We start from the raw sequence: 26771 nt of genomic DNA, 5'->3' as shown, positions 1-26771 counted from the left end.
GTTGTCTCATGTATATATACACTACTATTTAAAAGTTTTTTGTAACGTTTTTAAAAATCCTCTTACTCTCACTACGGCTGCGTTTATTTTCTCAAAAATACAGTAAAAACAGCAATATCGTGAACTATTACAATTTAAAGTAACTGCCTTCTCTCTGAAATGTAATTCAATCCTTTGATGCAAAGCTGAATTTCAGCATCATTACTCATAAAAACCGTTTTGCTGCTTATAATTTTTTTTGCAAACCACGATACTTTTCAGGCTTCTTTGATGAATAAAAAGAAAGCATTTATTAGAAATGGTTCGTAACATTATAAATGTGCTTACTGTCATTTTTGACCAACTGAATGCATCCTTGCTAAATAAAAGTATTTAGTCATTGTTTTAATCTATATATAGATTAAAATTTATCTAATTTATTTGTATCTGTAATTAAAATGCATCTCTTTATTTGTATCTGTATTCTTGTTCACAACCTTGGCTTGTGCATTATGCAAAATTATTAATTTTGTGCTCCACAGATGAATCACACAAAGGCAGTTTTATACAGGTCGACAAAACATGGCGATAAATTATGACAATTTATTTTTTGAGCGAACTATCTATTTCAGTGTGTAACCAGTTTGGTTGCAGTCCGAATGCAAGTCTGTTTGATTAAATCCATTTTAATGTTGAATATTCCATATAAAAGTGTTCGTAATTTGTTGTGTTTTTTTTTTGTTGTTGTTGTTTCTTTTATTACATCAGCTTTCTATTTGTTAGTTTTCACTGACATTGCAGGGAAGCAGCAATATGGCACATTTAAGGAACAGTTTGCACAAACTACTGTTTAAAAAAAGGTCTACCAGCTGTTGAGGATCAGATGTGCTGTTGAGGAACAGCGTTGTACTCGTCTGGAAATCATCAAGTCCTAACTTTTCAAATAGAAGAACGTAGCAACGGTATTCTTGTTGGCAGGTTTCGAGGCCGTTTCAAGTTCGATTAGGGGAGTGCTGGGGTAACACTGCAGTCTAATTCTTGAGGCACCTTCCATAAAAGCCAAATATAGTTCCATCGATCCATTGACGAAACCTCGAGACGGACGTGTAGACGCCGGGGTACTGGGCATCAGCGCAGCCGTTTCCCCAGGAGACGATCCCATAGACACGGCCCTCACACACCAGCGGTCCTCCGGAATCACCCTGCGCAAAAAAAAACAGTCATATTAATGTGATTTTGGACAGGGAGGTCAGTGGAGAGCGATCAAACGAATACGCGTGAGTATGTGTGTTCACAATTACTTCTTCCCTTCATTTGTCATATAGGTGATCAAAACAGATAACAATAATAATAAAAAAAAAAGCATTTCATTTTTATTTGGTTATTAAAATCAGCATTATGCAGCAGATGGGAGGAGAGGGGTTAAAATATGTCAATAATATATTTGTAGTTTTTATTTATTTATCCTTTTGCAATGGCGCTCTCCAAATATGAGCTAAATGCTTTTTTCATTGCTCAAAAGCGAGCTTGTGAATTTGTTTGACGTCTGCTTCAAGTAAATACTGTTCTTTTTCGAACTTCCTGCTTATTAAAGAATCCTAGGAAAAGCTAGTTTTTCATGCTTTTCACGTAAATATAACGTTTCCACATTGATAATGAAATCGGCATATTAGAATGATTTATGTAAGATCATGTGACACTGAAGGCTGGAGTAATGTTGAAAATTGAGCTTTGAATCACAGAAGTGAATTACTTTTTAAAATACATTAAAACAGAATACAGTTATTTTACATTATAAAACCGTTTCCCTATATTACTGTTTTTACTGTATGTTTAGCCTCGCTGAGCATATGATCAGAATTATTACAGACCCAAAGCTTTTGAACAGTAGTGCATTTTTTATTCATTCATTTTATCCTTAATTAATACCAGATATTTCAAACACGACTGAATAAGATTTATTTATTTATTAAGTACAGTGCTAGTTAAAGATTTCAGCTCCACTTGGAATGGAGTGTTTATATAACTGGGTAGTCTTTATTTTCATTTTATTTAATTTTTTAATTAATTGGCTTCTGATAAAATAAATGGCCAGACATCTCTAAGTTTAATTAGACCCATTCAAAAGTGCAAGCGGTTAAATTTACAGTTGTTGGCAAAATAATTGACAAAATTGACATGCAAATAACGACTGAATATAAGACGGCCGTGTTCCTGACAACAAAGCCCAGTAAATCACTAAAATTGTGCTAGTTGTTACCAGTATTGTAACTTTTTAATCCAAAATGTTGTTGCCACTAGTCATAAACAGCAGATTTCCAAAAGTCCAGTCCATTTTCCCGTGCCATTCACATTATGTTAAGTGCTTGTGAAGCGGTAATGGTTTGTCTCACCTTACATGCGTCTTTTCCTCCTTCGCTGTATCCTGCACAGATCATGTTCTCTGTGATGTTTCCATTAAAAGAGTCCGTGCCGTTACACACTGCGGTGGACACGATGGGCAGTTTGACCGTGTGCAGGGTCTCGGGGATTCCTCCCGTCGGAGTGGTGAAGCCCCAGCCGGACACGGTGCACAGGCGACCCACGGCCACCACAGCGTCCTGCCGAGGTAACGGAGCCAGAGACACGTAGTTGTTCACATAGATGGGAGACTGCAGCTAAACGGGTGAGAGCAAGGGAAAATTAATAATAGTGTCTATAAAGCATACAATAAAATGCTGTTCACGTTTCTTTTGTTTATCAAGTAAACATTTCTGAAACCCTGACATTTTCACGATCTCAAATAATCATAATTTTACAAACATACACCTTGTTTGGAAATGATGCACAGCAAGTGATATTTACCTTGATTTTACTTCATAATTTTCCTAAAAACAGAATTATTATTATGGGGGGAAATAAAAGTGTGGGGCAGTTGTAATTTGTTTAAAAATTCACACACAATTTTTTTTTTATTATTATTAATTTTCCAACTGAAAGAAACATGCACTGACTGATCTTAAAATATATAAGTTCCTTTATTTCGTCTCAAAATGCACAGTAGTAATGTTTTTTTCTAAGGAATATTTATTAAAATGATTATTTAATGACTTAATAATTACTTAAATGTTCTAATGGCCTTGAGTCTTAAACCCTGTCTGTGAAACCAGGCCTATATTATATTATATTTTTACATTTTAACATCTGTGCTGATGTACTAATTCTGTTATGCTTTATAAAGTCCCATTTGTTGGCAATAATTAATGCATTAACTACTACGAGCTAACAACGTGCAACAGACCTGTTGTTACACTATTTATTAATCTTCGTCTGCGTCTTATATCATAAAACTATTTGTTCAATGCCGCAGCTCAAAGAAATATTATTAACAGATGAATCTTTTGATTTTCATAGTCGTTGTGTAGTATTAGTAAATGTTAAAACGAATGCTTCCGAAGTACTCGAACTACTTTAACAAATGAATCCTTTTTGTAAAATGCTATCAAAATTCGATAGTATAAAAGTATACGCGATATATACGTTTAAAACCAAGGCTTGAAGGGCGTAAAACTTTGATGCAGTATTGTTGCAGCACGGATTACTTAATGTAATGCGACTTGATGCTGGATCGCTGTGTTCATTTTCTATGCATGAAAGGAATGAATGATTCACAGCTACTGACGGTTCAGTGTATCACGGGAGATTGATTCCGCTCACTCACCTTAATGAGCATGATGTCTGCGTTGTTGGTGGCTTTGTTGTACAGTGGGTGAGGTATTAGGACGTGAGGCGTGCGGAACTGCTCCGTCCCCTCGTATAATCCCACAGAAAAATCTCCAGCCACGATCCTCATGTTGGCCGCCCTGAAGACACAAACAAACACTGACTTTCATAAAGACTTCTTTTTAACTCGAGTTCAAAAACTCAACTTTTATTGTACTTCTGCTTTAAAATACATTCACGTGTATGATTTTTTTAAATAAAAACAATAAATTATCATACAGTATCAGAATTTTACATTCCCGGAAATCACATATGATTATATTTTTACTGTAATATAGAGTAATGTGTTGAACTCTTATCCGTTCTACATTCCACATGTCCAGATTTTGATAACTCAAGTAGCTAGGTATATTAACATTAAAGCAATTCAAATATACAATTATGAGTTATAAAATATAGCCTTTAAATGCCAGTATGTCACCCCATAATGCCTGAATCCCTGTATTTTTACTTTCTGCCAGTTTTTTAATACTTGCTGGCTAAAGCTGGTCAAACTGGTGTTCATATGGTTTTTGATGATTGATCACGAAGTTTTCAAAACCCTAAACCAGCTATGATCAGGCTAGAACACCAGATATAAAACACTAATATATTACATAAAAATAGTTGCATACTTAGACACAGAACTTTGTTACAGAAATTATAGTGTAGTATTTGCGTGCTGTTAGTTATTATTTGCGTAGTTTATTTAGTATTACTTCTGTATGCAAGGAAGATATTTTGAAGAAAGTTTGCTCGTAACCATTGTTTGTAACCACCGACTCACATAGTAGGGGGGAAAAAATAGCCTGGTTACAAACCTTCTTCAAAACACCTTCCTTTTTCCAGAACAAAGAAATTCATACAGATTTAGAAATACTCGAGGGTGAGTGAATAATAACAGAATTTCATTTTTGGGTGAACCACTCCTTTACCGTTAGCTAATACAAATACAGTCGTTCATTGTTGTTAGTTCGTGAAATTAGCATTAACTAAGATTAATAAAGTATTGTTCATTTTTAGTTCATGTTTACTTTTGAACCTTATTGTTATCATTTATGCTACTTTACAGTTTTGTAGGGTTTTTTTGATGTTTTGTAATCGCGCATTCCAATATTAGTGCATAGAACGCTCCAGTTCCAAACTGTTGCTATGGTAACCGCCTTGGATGAACCAAACCAAAACCAAAAAAACCACACACTGCCCAACCTGATATGAAACCTCGGAAATGCTTGTATGCAATATATGTATACATACGGTCAGTTACAGCAGTTCTGAGTGCACTTCTCGTCTTACCCTATATTGCAGTGTGCTGCGGTCAAGATCCAGTATTTGTTAATCAAGGTCCCTCCACAGAAGTGCTGGCCCGTGGCGGTCTGAATAGACACGATGTACTTGATGGAGTACGGCGCTGGGACGTATCCACCCACGATACGGCCCTGTATCACATCCTGAGCTGAGAAACAAACCAGCAGACACGTGAACTGACTGACAGCGGGTGAGATTTGTCTAGATTTTCTTTTCACACTCGCGCACGTGGAGGCCGCTTTGACTCCAAACCTTTGTCTTGGAAGGAGAGAATGTAACTTAAGGTTGTTAAATTTGTCTTACGGTAAGTCAATACCGAACAATGCGCCGTAAACAATACGTTTTTCTAAATCGGTCCACACATGACTATAATTTCCTGACATGTGTGTCACATTAAATGCGACTGCTGACTGGAAAGCCGTCTTTGATGTACGTGACCCTTGGGCGTATCGATCGGCGTTTAACAACTAGGCAGCGGTTAAAGTAATCCTATACAATATTATAAGCTGTGTGGAACGCGTACGTGCTGGATCGAATCTTGATTGAATGACCTTAGACCTCGCGAGGATTGGCAGCGGCATGACCTTTATCAGATTGCTTTATGAAGCTCTCAACGTGAGGAAATCCTAAACGTTAAAGCGCACAAAGCGTTGAATTCCCCCCACATGAAGAGGTTATGTACTCCCATTGTTTGCTGTTTATGTCGTGAAGTAGCGAAAAAACAGTAAACAATGCTGAACATCAGTGTTTATGGATTTAAATTACAGCGTTTGGGGATTTAAACAGCTTTGTTGTGTTTTTTTTTTTATTATTCAGGGCAATTCCAGCATCTGATGGATTGATTACGATTTTTTTTTTTGCACATTCTAAGATTTATAATTGCTTTTCGGGGCTTTTTCGCGTTGGTAATGAAAAATGATTTGTTCGGTCTTTTTTGGATTTCCTTCGGTGAAGATGCGCTCAGAGCAGGATGAAGGGCCCATCCATCAAAGAAAGTAAACTTTTAGTTCGTCCTCGTATCATTTCTGCACTAAATAAATCACAATGCTGACAAAACTTCAAAATAAACTACCCAGTTTTAAAAGTCAGCAATCTTTATTTATTTATTTAAGCTTAAAAACACTTTTTTTTACAGTATATGCCTATTAAATATCAGTGTGTCAGTAAGACTATATAAAAAATGATTGTCCTGGGTGAATTTGTCTCTTTTTCTCAGTAGAAGCAAATCTGTTAAGAAACTTTAAGTTTGAATTGAGATCGTTGATTTAATATTGATTTAGTTATTTTGGCAAATCTTAGCACATTTCTGTTCAAAGTCACGAAGAGACTTCACTAAAATATAAAATGGATATAGCTTTTTATTAAATATATTATGTAATATAATAAAATAAAATGGAATATAATATAATACAATAAATTGATATATAATATGTAATATAATAAAAGTGTTATAGAAAGAATAGTTTTCTTTTATTTTTCTTTTGAGATTTTAAAATTTAAACAATTTAAAATTTTGGATAATTTATTTTGCGTTTATTGAATCTACAACATGGCAATACGCTATCAATTTATTTATTCATTTGAAATGTTATTAAAATTTCGATTTTATTTCTAAAACACGCCGTTAAATCAAAACACACGTAGTAAAATTATCACCGAAAATTAAACAAAAATTTTAATTGTCATGTCATTCGTAGGACAATTGATAGCAGGTCACCCCCCCCAAATTTTATTTATTTTTTTCTTTTTACAAGATTGTCTTTTTGAGGTAAAAAACGTAACTTACAGATCATGGCTTTGCTCGAGGTACAGTACGCGACTGCTCCACAAACAGCGGCACTGTGTTACTGTGTTACTGTGTTAATGAGCGGAAAGGATTTTGTAGGACTGAAGCGTAAATGTGTACTTACGGCTCACCACGAGGAGCTCCAGCAGAACACAGAGCAGAAGCAGCAGCAGGTTCATACTGACGCAGACGCAGAGGCAGACGCGGAGACAGACACATCCACAGGTGCAGACCAGACTGAGAGGAGCTTTGCTTCAGGTACTCTGATTCCTCACCTGGGGAAGGATCACCTCTGCATTCTCGGGTTTCCTAGTTCCTATTTCCGTCTCCATGGCCACAATGTCGTCTGAGAGCGGGGACAATATATAATTGAGGCTTTCTTAACCAAACCTGTGACCTTTTGTTTTGGGTTTGATTTAGGATCAGTACAAATGCCTACGTCATATGCTATTTGCGTCGTATTACATATTAATTTCTATAGTAAAAGAATCCCTCAGATTAACTGTTATTATTCCTTCTTATACAAGACTTTTCGGTTTATATTACTAGCATAGATGCTTTTAGTGGCCACATAAAGTTAAATCACACTTAAACGGTCCTAAAAGAAGAGTAACTTCAAACCAAATGATTTAATAATACTATCAGTTCTCTATCTATCTATCTATCTATCTATCTATCTATCTATCTATCTATCTATCTATCTATCTATCTATCTATATATATATAGACATAAACAACTTTGTCCTACGATGTGACATAGCAAAAATGTAGAAAAAAAACCAACATGCAAATGAGAGAAAAATGCATCTTCATTCTTAGAGTTACAAATGGCATAAAAGCATAAAACACTTCTTCACTGTCACAGTTTTTTTTTTTTACTGTCACACCATAGGACAAATTGATAAAGCGTTGAATCCCTGAACATGAACAGGTTAAATTCATTCATTAATTAATTGATTGATTAATTAATTATTTAAAATAATAAAACAAGTGAAATAAGACAAAAAAAAATTCAGCTTATTTTATTTCAGCTAGTTTCCAAGGCAACATTTCTCGTTTTCATCTAGTTTAACTTGATGTGCTAAAAACAAAAGAAAAAAATCCAAAACTGAAATGAAAATTTAAAAGGGTCTCAAAAAGTCAACAACAAATGCAATTACTTTTGACCGGCTATTTTTTTAAAGGAATAGTTCACCCAAAAAAGACAATTACCCCATATTTTATTCACCCCAAAGCCATCCTAGGTGTATATCGCTTTCTTCTTTCAGACAAACACAGTCTAAGTTTTTTAAAAAACGTATCTTGGCTCCAAGCTTGGTAATGCTGCTGGATATCAGCTATTATTTTGAAGCTCTGTAAATTGAATATATCCGCAAGTACTGCGATGTAAAACCAACCTATAACCATTTTGGGAGGTTTATTAAATGTCCTCTGAAGCAGATGTTTTTGTAATGAAAATATCTCTAGTTTTAAAATCATAATGTAAAGTTCCCGCTTTAATAATGTTAAAACTAAGGCCAGTTCAGAGAATGAAATCATAATGAAATTAAGTTGAAATCAAACTTTCAAGCTTGTTATCTCAAAATTTAATTGAGAGACTTTAGACTGGATTTCACACACACACACAAACACACACACACACACACACACACACACACACATATATATATATATATATATATATATATATATATATATATATATATATATATATATATATATACATACACACAATGCTATGCAGGCAGTAAATATAGTAAGTAAAATGTGTGTGTGTATGCACATAATAATAGTTTTTAATTATATGCATGTTTCTTTAACACAATATACAATGCAATACAAATACAACAATACAACACAAAATAATACAATTGCAAAAAAAAATCCCCATTAGATCTGGCTGCTGGGAATTGTGGGATTGGCCCAGACCTGGAGCAGGGATCATTAAAAATGAAGATGTGGATGAAATGTCGCGGTCAGCGTTAGGTCACTCTGACACAGCACAGTCTACGTCTCATTTATCGTGTCTCTTTCTCGCGGCTGGTCTCTTTTCTGCCGGGTGCTGACCGCTGCCATGTGTTCTTCTGCTCTCTTGATTCTAGCACAACCGAGCGATTAGCCCTCTTCGTCACCCTCCTCATCATCGCTCTGGTTTCTGTGTTAGATCTGCTTCTCCGAGCCCTGCATGTTTGATAGAGAGTTTGGGGGCCGTTCTGTTGTCAGCTTTGGCATTTATTAATAACTGACCTCTTTAATTGGATCTTCCATCCGTACAGTTTTCATGTTAATTAGGGCGACAGTGAAGTCACAGCACAGTGTTGGCACGAATCAACTAAACGGCTCAGTCTTTTATTTTATAGATTGTGTAGTTGGGTTAGCAATATAATAAAGGGTTATAGTCTTTTATAGCGGTTTGAGATGGGAAAAAAAGCATGTGGAATAATTTAATGTAGGTGGCGAACTAAACTGAAAGTTCAGTTTTATTCGATTTTTTTCACCGTTTAAAAATTCTAACATTTACTGGAGGTAACGAGCGACTAAAGCTGATGACCTGTTTTATTTTATTTCAGTTTACTTTAGTTTTATTATTTATTTTATTTTATTTGCGAAATCACTCCAAACCTTTTTCAAATTCTACCAAATTAAGGCATTTAAATGAACAAACAGCTAAAGTTGATCACAGGTTGAGATTTTATTATATTCGCAAAATGACGTCACAATTATACGTAATTGTGTGAAAATATTTTTACATTCGTTAGAGACTATATAGTTGTGTTAATAATATAATAAAATGTATAGTCTTTTAAAGGAAATAAATCATTTGGAATAACTTTAGATGACAAACTAAATCAGATGTTCTGTTTGTTTTTTATTTTATTTTATTTACCGTTTAAAACCCTACAAAATATGGAATTATTTCAAATGACATTCACTGGAGATAACATCCAACTGAAGATGATGACATTTTATTTTATTTTATTTTATTTTTTAAATCATTCCAGACCATTTTAAAATTGAAATAAGTTCAAATTGGACTATTATTTTACTACTTATTTTATTTTCAAAATGGCTTTTAAAATGACATTTAAATAGAATGTGACAAACAACTAAAGATGTTGGCTTATTATTTTAATTTATATTGTTTTATGTTTTTGTTTTATTTTAAAGTTGTACAAAATTATGTGTAATAACTTGTAATAACAGTTTCACCTATTTACTACTTTTTTTAATACGGCGTTATTTAATTTTGAATTTAATCAACGTTTATTACATTTTTGCTCTTTATTAAAACATTGTATATAGTAAAAAAAAAGAAAAAAGTGTAGCATTACACATTAAAAAATATGACAATATTTCCTGTATAAGAACCGCATAAATAAGTCATTCGATTATAAGCAAACTTTTAATACTGTTGTATCGAATTAACGAAATCAGACAGTATTGAGACACTGCCCAGACTACCTGATTTTATCTTCATATTCAGTAAAGCTCCTATAATATCAGACTTTTCCCACGAGTGATTCTAAACCTTTGTTTTTGATAAAACTCCCACAGTCTGAGTGGGTGTGAGACGGAGGATAAAAGGAATGAAGACAATAATACGGCGCGAAGTGGGATGTGGTTGCGGAGAAACGTGTGTTGTCAGACGAAACAAAGAAACAAATAAATCTAATTCTTTTAGTTGAATATACAGATATAAAAATATATCTGGGAAATGTGTGCTCATCCGTTGATTAAACGTTAGAAAGGAACCATTATATTCACTATATTCGAGTTACAGATGTCACAAAAGCTTAAATCCGAGAACCATATTTATTGTCTATCATAAATAGCATTTACACATGAATAGATATTGGTCTGTTTCTAACAAAGTATTTTATTACACTGAAAGCAAATACTTTAAAACAGGTAGGCATTACCTAATTAAATTGTCCATAAGCACATTGCTTATTAAAAACAGATCTTAATCGACTTTGCCTTGCCTTAGTGTCACATTTTATATGATATGGAGAGTTCCTTTGCAAAAACAGTTTTTAACAATTCGTGCATTCAAATGAATCTGAAACTGCAGTTAGGTTCAAAACGACAACAACAAAACAGCTAACCAAACCAAAAACGTGATTTTTGAAGACCTGCATATATTGCTCGGACCTAGTGAGAAATAATTTACAGTAAAAGTGTGTCGCATAGAGCTTTTAGCTCTAAATCATTATCAACGTCAGATTCTGGCTTTGAATAATTCCGTTTTTTTTTATTATTATTATAAATCAGGACGGCAAACCATCGGTCACGTGTAATTTCGAAGAAAATTAAGGAGGCAAAATCAAATCAAATTTCCGATCATGTAACCCAAGCTTGCAATATTTTGAAACGCTGTTCACTTGACAACACCCACAGTGCTTGTGTTCAACGCTGCCATTGAAACAAGTGAACAGGGTGTTGTTCCGAATCTTCAGCACACAATAAGTCATAAAAAAAGCGTTGAATCAGATACGCACGACACTGAGGGACTTCATCTTTGTCAGCTACTAGGTCAGTATCTGTTATACTGTGGGATAGATGTACAGTGTGTTGTTCGACGGACAACAGCAGGCCTGCAAAAGCACTGGACATGGGATAGGGTGTCGGTATAAAAGTAGAGAAGTACCGAAATCAGCAGTTGGAGGTCATTCAAGGCTCGGGAGGTGAGGAATTATCACTGGTGAGTCTTCACATATTTCATTTCCTTCTTCCTCGTTAACTGTCTGATGTCTAAAAGGCATCGGAACGTCTCGTAATAGTGAAAAAAGCCTAAGTGACATGATCCGATCAGATATTTTTTCTGCACTCTTGAACTGTATCAGGTTGCTATTGTACAGTTGTGAAGAATGCTAGCAGACTTCAGCGATTCATCATAACGTTGAGAGACCTTCAGGGTGTTTGGCTTGTTTTCTTACAGCGCTCGCGGAATGGCTGAGTTATTGTGGGTATTTCTTGTGCTCGCTGTAACCGTCAAAGGTAAGCAATGCAATCCTTGTTTAAAAAGCGATTATTTGCCTCGAAGAGCATTTTAGAAGTCTGTTCCAGTCGTTACGTTAAAGGCGCATTTATAATTATGCAACATATGCAAGCAAACGTAGTCATGATCAGGCTAAAAATCGATTTATGGTGTTATTTATGTTATTTATGGTGTTTAACGGTGTTATGGTATGCGGGTGCAGCTGAAAGCGCTTAATAGAAAGCATCCTCTATGAATATTCATCTAAACTGTTGAATATAAAACATGTGTAGACGATGGGTTTTTTTGTACCGAGTAGATACACTGACACAAAGGATCATCGGAGGTCAAGAGGTCGTGCCTTACTCTATCAAGTACCAGGCTTCTCTTCAGGTTAACAGGCAGCATTATTGTGGAGGAACCCTCATTCATCCTCAATGGGTGTTGACTGCCGCCCACTGCTGGAGACCGTACGTCCTGCAGCTCCTTTTAGAAACTTTTTGGCAGTCGGTTGTTTTCATTGGTAAAATGCATTTATTTGTTGCGTTATATTTGGATGGACAGGGCCAGCGTGATTCAGGTGGTGCTGAGCGAGCACAATCTTGCTGTAGAAGAGGGATTTGAGCAAGTGCTTAACGTGTCCAGAGTCTACAGTCACTTTGCCTACAATCCAAAAACCTTTAACAACGACATCTTGCTCGCTAAGGTAAGGAGAATACTTAAAGCGACAGATTCTGCGGTTTGAAGACTTTTTCTCGTTATTAAATGGTTAGTTCACCGCAAAATGAAAATTCTGTCTTTGACTACTCATCTTAGTTCTGGACCCGTAAGACCCTTGTTAATCTTCAGGACACCAATGAAATGTTTTTTGATAAAACCAGCGAGCTATCTGACGGCTACACAACTGAAACGCTCCCAGATCCAGAAACTTAACGTTAGGACACACATCGGTAAAATGGACCATGTGACATCAGCTACGAGAATACATTATTTTTGTGCAAAGAAAACAAAATTGACGTAATTCACTCAACCATTCTTCTGCCCTGAGTTATGTCCTCCACCATTTGTTGTCTTTGGGCAAAAAAAAAAAATTCTTGCAGCTTTGAGCCACTTATTTTACAGGAACTGGGCTCAGTTGCGTTGCTGTCTATGGAGGCTGAATTAACCCTTTAAATACTGACCCAGTTTATTGTAATCACTTAAATGTTAAATGTTGATCAGTTTGTTTGTTTTTTTATGTTCATTAATGTCAACTTCTAGTGTTTTGGACTCTCTGTTTTTTGCCCAATGGCAGATAGGGAAAGTATTTGGGAAAACCTGTTTGGAAATTATTATTATATATTATTTAGACTAAGTGGAAAGGTGGCATCCATTTAATTTGAATGAAAATGATCATGTACATGCAATATGTTATTATTGCATTTACACTCTTTACAATGAGTAGCATAAATAGCAGAAAAAAAAAACTTTTTTTTTGCTATTTTAATGTAGTGGAAATAGAATCCATAGCTATTTGCACTTAGTGTAAATAGAATCTAATTGCTATTAATATTTAATGTAAATAATAGTATCTATTGCTATTTGCACTTAGTGTAAATAACATCTACCGCTATTTAGTGCAAATAGTCGCTGCCTTATTTTTTTCCCCCAGCTCATTGTTCCAGCCCAGATTAACGCTTATGTTCAACCGGCCACGCTGCCAACTATAGACAGTCCTGATTTAAATGGAGGAGCCAGCTGCACCGTGAGTGGATGGGGAGTGACTCGAATATACAACTTCTATCTGTCACCGATTCTGCGTGCGGTGGACGTGGAGATCATAGGCAACTGCCAATACTACTACTACTATAGAGTCAATGACAACATGATCTGTGCTGGCTCTCGTTTCGGGGGAAAAGACGCCTGCCAGGTAATCAAAGGTTTAAATGCAAGAATTTCCGCTACCCTAGTGGCAGCGAAGGGATTTGCGCAACAGGCCCTGCCCACTGTTTCAGTGGCCTTTGCTCCGGGAGTATTTTTGTTATTAAAATGGTGGTTGATTGCGATTAGCATGAATATCATCTTTTAAAATTCTGTAAATTTAAAGCCTACAAAAAAACGACTCGTGGGGACTACAAGAAGTTACTTCCCGGGTTTATGACATCACAAACCCAGACATTTACAATGCAACAAAGACCTACTGCTTGTAGAGATGAGGAAAAGTTGTTGCCATGCCCTCAAAACTATGGCGGCATAAAAAAACATCTATTCATCTATTCGCTGACAAAGTGTAAAATATAACAACACTCTGCTATGAGCAAATGCTGAGTAAAATCATTCTGGATGCTGCATGGCGGTGTACAATGCTACATCTGTCTGCACGATTTTTAAAAACGTATGTAAGACTATTTAAATTTCAAATACAATTAAAACCGTATGAGCTGGGTAGGGCAATGATGAGTCAGAAGTAATAATGATATGGGTCGAATAATATGGGCCATTGGTCTGAACAAAAACTGCAGATGGGCTGACTGAAAATTGATTCTCTGGCAGCAGGAGGCACTTTTCAAATGGCAGAAATACAGTGGTTTGTTTCCTAATTCCGTACACAAAGAAGTGCAGCGCTCATTAAAGCTTCTTTATCATTGCTTGAATTAACATAAGTATAATGTTTGAAAATATTGACATTATTGTTAGAAATGTACGAGGTGTATGATGGGCACTAAAAAGCATTAAATACTTATATTAACGTTAGAGGATCTTTTATGTTAAAAATAACTAATAGCTATTAACAATCATTTTTGGTCTGCCAGTGTTTAGAAAGCTTTATGAAATATGCATAACTATAAACTGTAAGCTGGATTGTACAAAGTTCTTCTGAGTTTAGTTTGACCCCTCAAACACATCTGCTTTTTCATGGAAGTCGGCAGTTTTCCTAATTTATGATGGCAAACAAACCCTCCCAAGGGTCCTGCCAAAGGGCTTTCTGTGAAAAAGGCATTCTGGGAATAAGGGTGCGGTCCACATACGACAATTCATGGAGACGTTAGATATACTCTGATATGGCACAGCTTTTCAGGCCTTTATGTTCAGCCTCTTTATGTTAGTGTAAATCAAGGTGTGATATCTTACACAATAGGTAATATTTACAGCTTTGCGGGTATTGAGAGTATCCTATGGTTTCTGTTTCACTGTTTACATATTTTTCTAAATTTCCCTTTAAAGAATGGAAAACAGAAAAAAAATTGTAAAAAATAAGGTCAAAATATTCTGTTTTTGTTCCGTTTTTATAAGAATGATGTGATTAAATCTTTCTTCTTTCACAGGGCGATTCAGGTGGTCCTCTTGTTTGTGATAGGACTTTAGAGGGCATTGTATCGTGGGGAATCGGCTGTGCTCTTCCGTACTACCCCGGCGTCTACACGAGAGTGAGAAGCTACAGCCGCTGGATCGACTGGATCATGAGCTCTGACAGCTGAGATGCAGGTTTAACCGAACGCCGGAGGGCTTTCCTTCAATCTGAATTAAGAAAAAGGTGTAATTTGACAATAAATCCTACTTCAAGTACTCACATTTTTGCATCCGGAGTCTCAATAATTATAGATGAACATTCTGAAAAGCATGAAATACTTACATTAACTGTATTTCACCTTATGTTCATACTCTATATAAGGCTTTTGCACTAATGCTTGAAATTAGTTTTGAAGAAAAAATATAAATTGTGTCAATATACTAATTTCTATAGAAAACTGTATTCTGTTTAGTTTTTCTAAATGTTGTAACAGAGAGAAACATCCTTCAGTGTGATTTAAAAAGCATTGCAGGATGCATCTGTTTAACAAAATGACCTGGAAGGAATCTAGCTGTCAATAAGATTGATGGAACTGTCACAGTTTCGTTTTTAAATACATAAAGTTTACAACAAGCTACAATTTGCCTCTTTATTGCATTCATATACTCATACAAGTCTCTGAACTCTGGACTGATCTTTACCTTAATTCTGTGCATTGCCTCAATTAAATATTGAAAATAAAAATGAATGTTTAAACCACATTTAGGTAAGTGAAAATGTTTTGTTCGTTGTGCTGGCAGTGCTTTGTCTAATGATTGTCAGAACGCAGCAATGCACAATCCTGTTCGTGGAATTTCACACGTTGTCGTCTGAATGAATTATTAAGTAAATGCGAATTTTGACATTGCTGCACTAAATTACTCCATGCTAAGTGTCAAAGAGGCATTGCATCACTGATTTCCTCCTTAGTCACACACACACACACACACACACACACACACACACACACGCACGCACACATTAACTTGTGACTTGAAGCCATGTAGTGCCTGGCTGTCAGAACAGAGTCTCCAGTCAGCAGCATTATGAATAGCTGCAGTCCAGAAGCGCTTGTTCGGAAATCTCAGGAAGCCAAAGAACAGGCGTATTGCCCCTACAGCAAGTTCAGAGTTGGAGCAGCTGTCTTAACAAGCGATGGAAAAGTGTTCACAGGTGAGGACACACTATATCTATACACACACACACACACACACACACACACATATATACATATATATCACACTATACAATAGCTGTAAAGATAACGATAGATTGTTCTAAAAAATGTTCTTAGTATTATAAAATAGCTCACACCACAACTATAAAGATAAAGGCACAGAGAAAGAATATTGTTGGAATCACTTCCAGAACGATTGTTTTTCCAGCTGGTAAACAATACGAACATTGACAGCCAATCAGAATGCATCCTGTTCTTACGATCTTGAGAATTTAAAGTGGTGGTCTTTTAAGAAAAATCTTACTGAACCCAAACTTGTGAATGGTACGGATTTGCTTTTCAGCTGTGTTTTGTTGAACAGGTTGTAATGTAGAGAATGCATGCTACACCGCTGGACTGTGTGCTGAGAGGACTGCCATCTCTAAAGCTGTGTCTGAGGGACATAAGAGCTTCCGTGCCATCGCAATTGCCAGGTACTTCAGTATAGGGCTATATGTGTGTTGGCCACATATAAGTAATAAGTAGTGTTGAGTAATATTCCATATATATTGTCTTTTTCGCAGTGACCTTGAAGATCGCTTTATTTCTCCATGTGGAGCCTGTAGGCAGTTCATGAGAGAGGTCAGTTCTTCTGCAAAATAAAATTATGCCAACTGATCATTTTCGTCGCTGTAATTTGCAAAAAGATAAGTTACACTGTGGCTTGCCAAAGAAAGTCATCAGGGAAGACCAAAACAAACTGCATGTTTGGAAATGGGATTGTGTGAAATGTATTGTGGCTTCAATACATTAAATTAAAACTAAAATGGCACACATCATGTTTTTCAGCTTCCATTGATGCTGTCATATAACACACTGGTTATGTCTTGCAGTTCGGCTCGCAGTGGGACGTTTATATGTCAAAATCTGATGGATCTTATAAACTGGTGACAGTGGAGGAGCTCCTGCCGTGTTCATTTGGCCCTGAAGACCTGAGGGCAAAAGAAAACTATTAAACTTTTGACATAAACCATGAAAGATAGATTCAAATGTATCGAATGGATGTGTGGTTGTATTATTTTACAGTGAAAAATATTCATTTGTAAATCAATAAATAGTAGGTCTATTCCAAAATTATATGTTGACCTTGAGTTTTATTTTAAAAAAGCCGTAAAAAATTGACAATTATTTCTTCATCCAATCAGTGTTATGCTGAATAAACAGTTTTCATCATTGAATGAATCAACAGTAATAAATGGCTTTGCCATCATGGTAAACAGTTATTGTAATAGAATTTCACAATATTACTGTCACGGTTGCGGTGTATGAAATGAAGTCACGAAGATGAAACTCACAATTAATGTATTTAATAGTCCAGAGACTTAATGACACAAACCTGAATATAATGACAGTAATAAACAGAACAGGAACATGAAAAAGAATGAATGCATTTGCAATTCAATGTATATTCAATATATATATTCTAGGCTTTTTCATGAATGCTCCAAACAGGTTTGAACGTTCAGTGGTGGCCAAAATTATTACAGCACTTATATTTTTTATCAGCTAAAAAGGGTTTTAAGTCAGTTATTGGTATAACAATTATTATTATAGGTAATATCAATATGCAAAACACTCATTTTGCCATTTATTGTAATAATCCAGCAAGGTTTTTGTTTGCACAAGCCAGTGCTCCACACAGAGATCTGATCTCATCATGAATCAGTCTGAAATAACATGAAGAGACAGAACAAGCTAAGACAGACTAGAACCAGAGGAAGTGTGGCAACATCTCACAGATTTTTGACAGCACCCTCATTTCACAGCATTTTTACACAAGTGCCTAAAACTTTTAACAGCATTGTAGCTTTCTTGAAACATCTTGGAGATGTTGCCACGGTTCTTCTGGATTTAGTCTGTCTCAGTTTGTTCTGTTTCTTCCTGTCGTTTCAGACTGGGTGATGATGTAAACTAACATTTCCCACTGACACACTACATTAAAAGTGACTTTTTAGCTGGTAAAAAATATAGTGTTTTAATAATTTGGCTACCGGTGTAAATATAAACTGCCATAGGAATTCTGTTACGTTTTTATTAATGCTGAAACTGACTGAAAACTTTACAAGAAACTCTTCATTTATTCTGGAGTGTGTAAACAGGATGATCTTTACTCATCCGTCTGGTCATGTACAATTCTGTGCATTACCTCAAATAAATATTTTAATATATAATAAAGTGAAAGGAGTTTTTTCATTATGTTGTTTGCCCTGTCTAATGACTGCCAGAAACCTGTTCTCAAAAATTCACCTATACCTTTTCATCTACACCCTTTATTGTTCATCTTAGAAGTGTTGACATTGCTCCACCAAATTACTCATGCTAATCTTCAAAGCATCAATGCATCACTAGTTTCCTCCTTAAAGAGTCTCACACGCTAATTTTTATTATTTATTGCCTGGCCGTCAGAAAAAGCTCTCTAGTCAGCAGCAATATGAATCGCTATAACCCGAAAGAGCTCGTTCGGAAATCTCAGGAAGCCAAAGAACAGGCGTATTGCCCCTACAGCAAGTTCAGAGTTGGAGCAGCTGTCTTAACAAGCGATGGAAAAGTGTTCACAGGTGAGGACGCGCAAAAATGTAACAACTTATGTACTTATGTTATTTTATGTTATATGTATTTTTATTTTAATCCTACAAATACCACACATTTTGGAAATATAAAGAAGTCCCTTATGCTCATCAATGCATTTATTTGATAAAAAAATGCATGTAATAATGTAAAACTGTATTATTAAAATAATTTTGAAACATCAAATGCTTAAAGCATCCTTTCAGGATAGAAGTTTTCATTTTTAAAGTAAAAATCTTCCTGACCCCAAATTTTGGGTAAAAATGGTATCTATGTAGCACCAATGATACATGTACTAAATAAATCCTGAAAAGAAACCAGATGGGCAATAAGAGACGTGAGTTTGTATAATAGTCTACAGTACTGTTTTCTTAACAGGTTGTAACGTAGAGAACGCCAGCTATCCTCTTGGACTGTGTGCTGAGAGGACTGCCATCTCTAAAGCTGTGTCTGAGGGATACACCGGCTTCAAAGCCATCGCAATTGCCAGGTATTTAAGTATATAGCAAAAGTTAAGCCCATATACTGTAAATTTGTAAACTTAAAACAAATCTCATAATTGTTTGTCGTTATGCCATCTGAATGAAATTAAATAGGAACAAGATAGAATTGAAATGCAGCCGTTAAGCATTAATTATTACGTTAAATGCATAGGAATTTGCATGGAGTCCCCCCATTTAATTGATGTAGAATTGCTGAGTCAGCTGTGTAATTATTTATGATCCCTTAAAAGAGCTGTAATTCCTTAACCTTTCGTCCAATTTTGGCGAGAACACCCTCGGTTAAAGCTCAGAGCGTGCATTTTAAGATTATATTATATTACTTATATAAATATAAACTTGAATGTGTTATGGAAAGTAGCTAAAATAATTAAAACGGTACATTTGTCCAAATACGTATGGTCCTGACTGTGGATGGATATATTGGCTGGAATTACTTATTACTTAGTAATATTTCTTTCTTTTATGCAGCGACCTCAAGGATAGCTTTATTTCTCCATGTGGAGCCTGCAGGCAGTTCATGAGAGAGGTCAGTTCTTACAAACATAAAAAATATGCAAACCAATAATTATTATTGATTTATTATTAACATTTAAGAAAACATACAAATATGGAGTTTAAAAGTGATCTGTTAAAAGTTATGTCTGCATTTGGAAATAAAAGACATTTAGGTGTGGCTTATAACAATAGCATTTACAAAAGAATGTAAGCCCTAATCAGAACACACAGGTTATGTCTTCTGTCTTACAGTTCGGCTCACAGTGGGAAGTTTATATGTCAAAATCTGATGGATCTCACGAGCTGATGACAGTGGAGGAGCTCCTGCCGCGTTCATTTGGCCCTGATGACCTGAAAATCGGAAAAGACCCTGTTGGCAATTCGAAAATGTAATAAAAAAGAAAGCTATAAGCCATGTTGCAAAAATAAATCATAACATACATAATAAAGGTTTGTGTTTACACAATGTGTGTGTGTGCATACGGTGTATATTTATTATGTAGGCTATATGAATACAAAAACATGCATGTATATATTTAAGAAAAATATGTTACGTTTATATATATATATATATATATATATATATATATATATATATATATATATATATATATATATATATTTTTTTTTTTTTTTTTTTTTACGATTATAAGAATATAAATATATAAATGCATAGGTGTAAACATTTTTGATAGATATACTTTATGATTGTGCATTTTAGTATACATAATAAATATACACATTAGACATATTATGTAAACAAAACTTTTATGGATGCGATTAACGCGAATTATCATTTGACAGCACTGATTATTTCAAAATAAAAATATAAATAAACTAATAAACAATGGCAATATTTTGAACTGTTGTGTGGTTAATAACTGACTCCGCCCTTCGAACTTTTTTATACTTTATATGTGCCATATTTACTTTTATTGTAAAGTACGTTTCTTTTGACTTTTATTTTGAAAGGCTAAAAAGGGACCAATGAGCGTTACGTAAACACCGTCCTTGAGGAAATAATGTAGGGACAAGTCGGCTCGGTAAACAGGGTCATCTTCGTGAATTGTAGTTCTTTACTCGGCTCAAAATGTCAGTGAAACATGCTCTCGGTCGGGGGTTGGAGCTGGGGAGGTCGCTTCTCCAGCTGGGGCTGTTCAAACCAGCCGGCCGCGTGGCAGCGAAGCTCCGCGGCGAGAGGCTGCGTGTGTCCCGCTCGACCCGCACCGTCCAGCCGCAGACCTTCCTGCCCGCTCGATACCGCTTCTTCCGGCTGTCTCTCAGCGGGCTGGCCGCGCAGCTCCAGTCTGGGGCTCTCAGGAGAGTGGCTGGAGGTGGTGCTCCCAGAAACAGAGGTGTTTTTCTGGCTTTTGGGCTGGGTTTGGGGCTGGTTGAACAGCAGCAGGAGGAGGACAGGACAAGCGCTGCTCTGTGTCGGGAGATACAGGTGAAAAACAATGCCTATCTGAAAATAATTATATAGCATAAAAATAATATTAGAGCATTCCTGTAGCTCAGCGGCATGGTTATCTTGATAAACAGAATGCATAAAAATGTATTCCCCTTATATTATATATATATATATATATAAATAAATGCAAACCTTTAGTCATGTATATATTATGCATTATTATAATTTAATATATAATATTGCACTTGTTATGTTAATATAATGTTACAACGTGCATTCTTTATGTTGCATAGAGTTATTACTTGTAACATTGCAATATTACATTCACAGTAATTCATAAATGTAATTAAAACGTAATTTAGAATTAACTTAATTAAGAATTTTGTTAGTTAAACTAGCTTCACTACAAAATACTATAACTTCATTTTTGTGTCATTATTTGTCACGTTTTTCTTAAATGTATGCATGCATTTATGTGTATTTATCATGTGTGTGTATTCATATATACATAATAAATATACATAGCACACACACATATATTATCACAATTAATTGTTCAACACCACAAAAATAATATTTCATATTATATATTTTATTACTTTTAAAAAAATGTATTACTGTAAGAAGTTATTCTGATAATGAATTTGTTATAAAGTAATAAGAGTAATAAATACAATTCTATTTTCTGTCATTTGTCACATCAGACTTAAGTTCATTAGACCTAGTCAGTTTTGCCCAAGTACATGCAAATGATATGCAAAAAGTGTTATGAATATATGCAAATTACAGTATAGCAGTTGTATCCATAATGCATTTATCGTTTGTCAGCAGAGCATGGTATTACATCGCAATGCAACTTTATTTAAAGCTTGTTTACATGCGTTTCACAATGTTTTTTCGATGTAGGCCGTATTCAGAAAGAAGAAGTTTCAGACCCCTCTGAAGTCTTTTACATCGGGGTACAAGTTGGAGGACTATGTGATTGGGAAACAGATCGGGAAAGGTTGCAACGCGGCGGTGTATGAGGCAGCGGCTCCGTTCTCGGCCCCTGCGGAGAGCGGGAAGTGTTCACTGGTGGAACTCAACCAGAAAGAAACGGATGATGACGATAAGACAGCAGGACCCCTTCGATTCTCAGCTAAACCCAGCTTTCCCTTAGCTGTCAAAATGATGTGGAACATTGGGGTGAGTGTTTTAACAGGGAACTCTTTGGGATTTGGTGATGAACGCATGTAAGATGTTTTAGAGTCCCTCGGCGGCTTCTTCTAATGCGCATTCGATACTGCTCCATAGGCTGGTTCATCAAGCGATGCCATTCTGCGCTCTATGTCTATGGAGTTGGTTCCTGCTTGTCCACAGGCTTTAAGGAAAGAGCAAGGAGAGATCGCTTTAGATGGGTGAGTTCGTATGTTAACTTTAGCAGTGCAGCACGGCTTTAAAATAGACTGAATCACGGCCGGTGGCTTTGCTATTTTTACAGCCGTTTTGGAATGGTGCCTAAAAGACTGACTGCTCATCCCAACGTGGTCGCAGTGTACCGGGCCTTCACCGCTGAGGTCCCGCTGCTGCCCGGAGCTCAGGAGGAGTACCCCGATGTCCTGCCTGCCCGGCTCAATCCGCTGGGTTTAGGCAGCAATCGCACGCTGTTCCTGGTCATGAAGAAGTGAGCAATCGTAAATAAAATAAACTAATAAACAATGAGCACACTTGAAAAAAAATAGATATACATGTGTGCGTAATGTGTATATTTATTCTCTATATAAATAAACACACATGCATGTATATATTTTGGAAATGTTTGTATATTGATAGAATGTATATCATTCATATATAAACAACATTTTTTTTCTTAAATGTATGCATGCATTTATGTGTATTTATCATGTGTGTGTATTTATATATACATAATAAATATACATAATACACACACATATATTATCACAATTAATTGTTCAACACCACAAAATAATATTTCATATTATATATTTTATTACTTTTTTAAAAATGTATTACTGTAAGAAGTAATTATAATTATATATTAAATAAAATTAGTTCTGATAATGAATTTGTTATAAAGTAATAAATACAATTCTATTATTTCTTTCTTTACTTTTATTTATGATTTTAGTATATTTATTGTTATAACAGTAAAATGTAACGAATAAATTAATAAATGATTCTAAAATGATAATTAATCATTCATTTTATATTTGTTTTAAAATAAATATAAAAAATTATAATACAAATAAATTATATTTTTGTTAATTGCATTTATTTTATATTTTGTATTTGTTCTAAAATATAAAAAGTAATAAATGAAATGTATAAAATGATGAATCTAAAAATAATTGTTATTAGTAACATTATTTGATGTTTATTATAAAAATACAAATAATAAATAACATTATTCCAATGCTTATAATAATTATTTTTTACAATATTGTGTTATATAATAATATTTATGTATTAGTCACTGTTAAATCTATTATATGTTATATATTATTTGACATGCCACAAAAAGACACACACAAAAAAAACAGGCCTTCAGACTAATTTTCTAACAAACGTTGCTTGTTGTCATTTTTTTTATTGCTGTGTCTGTGCTGCAGTTACCCGTGCAGCTTGCGGGAGTACCTGGGGGTGTGTGTGCCCGACCGGATGCAGGCGTCTCTCATGCTGCTACAGCTGCTAGAAGGGGTGGATCACCTGGGCAAGCAGGGCATCGCTCACAGAGACCTCAAATCAGACAATGTGCTCCTGGAATTTGACAGCTGTAAGAGTCATTACACAGGGCAGACAGAGCTTGACGCTCATAAAGACGTGCAGCATTTTTGCCGGCATTAGGCGAATGCTTCCTTCACATTAGCTGTAACGTTGCTGTAATGCGTTTTTATTTCAAAGCTGGGTGTCCCAGACTGGTGATCACTGACTTTGGCTGTTGTCTGGCAGAGGATTTTGGCCTCAAGCTGCCCTTCAACAGCTGCTGGGTTAACAGAGGAGGAAACGCCTGTCTGATGGCACCTGAGGTGAGAAACGTCTGGAATAACACTAAGTTTAAATCGTAGAATATATGAGGAAAAGGAGACCGCAAGTATGTTTTAGTATTTTTGAAAGTCTCCTGCAAGGCCTGCGTTCGATTTTTATGTATCAAATGTAATGTAATTATGATTCCTTTGTCTTCTAGGTGGCCACAGCAGTTCCAGGACCTGGGGTGATGATAGATTACAGTAAAGCAGACGCCTGGGCTGTAGGTGCCATGGCCTATGAGCTCTTCGGTCAGCCGAACCCCTTCTACAGCTCAGAGGGACTGGAGAGTCGCAGTTATCAGGAACAACAGCTTCCTCCTCTTCCTGCTGCTGTACCTGAGGATGTACAGCTAGTAGTGAAGCTACTGCTGCGCAGAAAACACTCATAAGGTATGAAGTTTTCATTAAAAAAACTTTGATTTATATATATATGTGTGTGTGTGTGTGTGTGTGTGTATATATATATATTCATGTGTGTATGTGTATATATATATATATATATATATATATATATATATATATATATATACATATATATATACACACATATACTGTGTGAATGTAGTTTTTTTTTTCTTTTAAATCTAAACAAATATATGTTCATATGTATTTCATATTTGTGTTTTTATATATATATATACACACACACACATACAATTATATTAGGTAGAGTCACTAAGGACCATAAAGTGTTTGCTTCAAAAAAACTTAATGGTCCTGAAATAATTATTTTCAGCAATATATTTGGATAGATTTAATCTTCATTCAAATCATTGTTTAATAACGATAATAATAATGCATGTTTTTATTGTTGTAATATTACTGTCATGTTTTTAAGCAAAAATAAAACCAGAATTAAAATCATTTTTACATATGAGTTATAGGACACAACATCAAAATAACCAGTGTTGATCATGATCTCATGCATATATATAATAAAGCATTATTTATGCATATATTTCATGTATTTTGAGAATATAATTGTAACATCTGTTTTCAAAATATATAAATACATTTTAGCAGATTTCATAAATATAACCATCCTTCAAAATAATTTTTGCATATCAATTATTGAGCACATCGTAAAAAATAATTTTTATTCATCATAAAAATGATCAAATAATTTGAATTGTACTAAAGAATGGACTTTTTATTTCAGAAATACAACCATTATTTTTAATTATGTATGCGTATCAGTTATTTGACACAGTATATATTGATCATAAAAATGTTGCAGTAAAATCTTTCAAGCTCTGGTTTAGCCATAGAGAAAGCCTGAGAAGATAGAAAAAACTGAGAGGATGAGCATTTAATTGAGTGGTTTATTTGGTGACGTCCCTGATGGTTTGCAGCGGCCCAGTGCACGTGTGGCTGCTAACATGCTTCACATGAGCCTGTGGGGCAGGCGAGCGTTGTCCAGCTTGGATCGGACCAGAATGGACGAGCTGTCGGACTGGCTGCTGTGTCAGTCAGCTGTGGTGCTGCTGAAGGGCCGAGGGTCCGGCGGGAGCTCCGTGGAAGCCGAACTCCAGAGATGCTTCCTCGCCAACATAGACCTGGAGGACCTCCGCTGCGCAGCCCGCTTCCTCGCGTACGGACAAGAGCAGTGGAAGTCCCTGCTAGCACACTACACTGACCCCTAGTGAGCGAGGGAGTGCTCACTAGAGAAACAAGCACAGTTGCACAGCTTTCGTTTTATTGTCCATCGCTGACGTATTTTGAAAGGATGGCAGTTTATGCATTTGCACTTTTAACTATGTACTTTATGCTGTTGATGACTCTTTAGAATAACAGCTTGAAGCAGGTACAAATTCATGCATAATGTAGTGCATAGTATACTGAACATCGCTTTTATAATGAAGGCGGAATAAATAAATGGATGTATTTTCTGACAGTATATTTAATGCAAATTAGATTTTAACTTTTGGGAACTGATTGCATCGGTCGGTCGGAGGGGTCGAAAAAGCCTTTGGGATGTCGCTTCAGGGATTGAGCGAGTGATTATATTTTTGAATGAGTTCGCCGTTGCAATCTTTGGAGTAAGTTGTTTTGATGAATTGTGTAATAATACAATCGTGCATGTGCATTAAACTTAAACGGGCTGTATTTTCAAGGCACTTTATGGAAAGGAAATTTGAGTAGTATTCAAACAATGTGTTTTGTTATTTGCATGCAATAAAACAGTTTGCTGATCGATTGTGTGTTAATCTTTGCGCTGCAGAATATTATCATTGCGATATTCGCTTTACTTTAGAATAAACTGCATTGGCCAAGAGGAATGGGCAGTCCTTTTAGCAGAAATGCGTACGGATATATTTAGAGAGAGAGAGAGAGAGAGAGGGATGTCATTTTTGTGCTCACGTTGCAGAAAAACACGATAGTTTCAAAGTGTTTTTTTTTTTCTTTTGAAATATGACCTGTTTTGATAGATTTTGTCAAATCTGCATAAA

At 35.5% G+C, this 26771-nt stretch overlaps 5 protein-coding genes and 1 long non-coding RNA gene across 6 annotated transcripts in view; 5 read left to right on the top strand and 1 right to left on the bottom strand.

The window, feature by feature from the left end:
- The window catches only part of LOC122328377, a 44261-nt gene extending 39111 nt beyond the window's left edge, over positions 1–5150 (top strand). Inside the window, exons 3-5 of the long non-coding RNA XR_006247788.1 lie at positions 958–1256; positions 2413–2587; positions 5029–5150. This is a non-coding gene — a long non-coding RNA (uncharacterized LOC122328377). The remainder of the gene's footprint in view (positions 1–957; positions 1257–2412; positions 2588–5028) is intronic.
- On the bottom strand, positions 1011–8074 carry zmp:0000001088 (trypsin). Its single transcript, XM_043224048.1, has 5 exons — positions 6939–8074; positions 5017–5176; positions 3680–3821; positions 2373–2636; positions 1011–1181 (listed from the first exon to the last, which is right to left on the bottom strand). The coding sequence occupies exons 1-5, from the start codon at positions 6991–6993 to the stop codon at positions 1011–1013; spliced, it is 792 nt and encodes a 263-aa protein (XP_043079983.1). The 5' UTR covers positions 6994–8074.
- Positions 8075–8561: 487 nt separating this feature from the next.
- On the top strand, positions 8562–16012 carry LOC122328416 (trypsin I-P1). Its single transcript, XM_043224106.1, has 6 exons — positions 8562–11516; positions 11754–11812; positions 12112–12262; positions 12357–12498; positions 13444–13701; positions 15098–16012. Exons 2-6 carry the CDS (start codon positions 11764–11766, stop codon positions 15248–15250), a joined length of 753 nt encoding a protein of 250 aa, XP_043080041.1. The 5' UTR covers positions 8562–11516; positions 11754–11763; the 3' UTR covers positions 15251–16012.
- Positions 16013–16061: 49 nt separating this feature from the next.
- Positions 16062–17395, top strand: LOC122328417 (cytidine deaminase-like). The gene is made up of 4 exons (XM_043224107.1): positions 16062–16275; positions 16641–16752; positions 16843–16900; positions 17152–17395. The coding sequence occupies exons 1-4, from the start codon at positions 16149–16151 to the stop codon at positions 17272–17274; spliced, it is 420 nt and encodes a 139-aa protein (XP_043080042.1). The 5' UTR covers positions 16062–16148; the 3' UTR covers positions 17275–17395.
- Positions 17396–18749: 1354 nt separating this feature from the next.
- Positions 18750–20277, top strand: LOC122328575 (cytidine deaminase-like). The gene is made up of 4 exons (XM_043224320.1): positions 18750–18876; positions 19241–19376; positions 19858–19915; positions 20137–20277. The coding sequence occupies exons 1-4, from the start codon at positions 18750–18752 to the stop codon at positions 20275–20277; spliced, it is 462 nt and encodes a 153-aa protein (XP_043080255.1).
- A 590-nt stretch (positions 20278–20867) lies between these two features.
- pink1 (PTEN induced kinase 1) lies at positions 20868–26518 on the top strand. The gene is given in 9 exon segments (XM_043225105.1): positions 20868–21331; positions 22202–22480; positions 22589–22692; positions 22776–22958; positions 23905–24068; positions 24197–24321; positions 24480–24698; positions 24700–24711; positions 25674–26518. Coding segments are annotated over 9 exon segments (1734 nt in total). The 5' UTR covers positions 20868–20974; the 3' UTR covers positions 25965–26518.
- The last annotated feature ends 253 nt before the right edge of the window (positions 26519–26771 follow it).

The sequence above is a fragment of the Puntigrus tetrazona genome, chromosome 23, assembly GCF_018831695.1.
Source record: "Puntigrus tetrazona isolate hp1 chromosome 23, ASM1883169v1, whole genome shotgun sequence".
NCBI lineage: Eukaryota > Metazoa > Chordata > Actinopteri > Cypriniformes > Cyprinidae > Puntigrus > Puntigrus tetrazona.
This window is presented reverse-complemented; position numbering and strand designations above follow the sequence as displayed.

Coding starts and splice junctions, on each gene's coding strand:
- LOC122328575 (XM_043224320.1), top strand. CDS start 18,750: ATGAATCGCTATAACCCGAAAGAGCTCGTTCGGAAATCTCAGGAAGCC. Junction 19,377..19,857: donor AAAGCCATCGCAATTGCCAG/GTATTTAAGTAT, acceptor TCTTTTATGCAG/CGACCTCAAGGATAGCTTTA. Junction 19,916..20,136: donor GCAGGCAGTTCATGAGAGAG/GTCAGTTCTTAC, acceptor TCTGTCTTACAG/TTCGGCTCACAGTGGGAAGT.
- LOC122328417 (XM_043224107.1), top strand. CDS start 16,149: ATGAATAGCTGCAGTCCAGAAGCGCTTGTTCGGAAATCTCAGGAAGCC. Junction 16,276..16,640: donor CGATGGAAAAGTGTTCACAG/GTGAGGACACAC, acceptor TTTGTTGAACAG/GTTGTAATGTAGAGAATGCA. Junction 16,753..16,842: donor CGTGCCATCGCAATTGCCAG/GTACTTCAGTAT, acceptor TCTTTTTCGCAG/TGACCTTGAAGATCGCTTTA.
- LOC122328416 (XM_043224106.1), top strand. CDS start 11,764: ATGGCTGAGTTATTGTGGGTATTTCTTGTGCTCGCTGTAACCGTCAAA. Junction 11,813..12,111: donor GCTCGCTGTAACCGTCAAAG/GTAAGCAATGCA, acceptor TGTACCGAGTAG/ATACACTGACACAAAGGATC. Junction 12,263..12,356: donor GCCGCCCACTGCTGGAGACC/GTACGTCCTGCA, acceptor TTGGATGGACAG/GGCCAGCGTGATTCAGGTGG.
- zmp:0000001088 (XM_043224048.1), bottom strand. CDS start 6,993: ATGAACCTGCTGCTGCTTCTGCTCTGTGTTCTGCTGGAGCTCCTCGTG. Junction 3,822..5,016: donor GCAGCACACTGCAATATAGG/GTAAGACGAGAA, acceptor TTGTGTCTTCAG/GGCGGCCAACATGAGGATCG. Junction 1,182..2,372: donor GAGGAAAAGACGCATGTAAG/GTGAGACAAACC, acceptor TTTTTTGCGCAG/GGTGATTCCGGAGGACCGCT.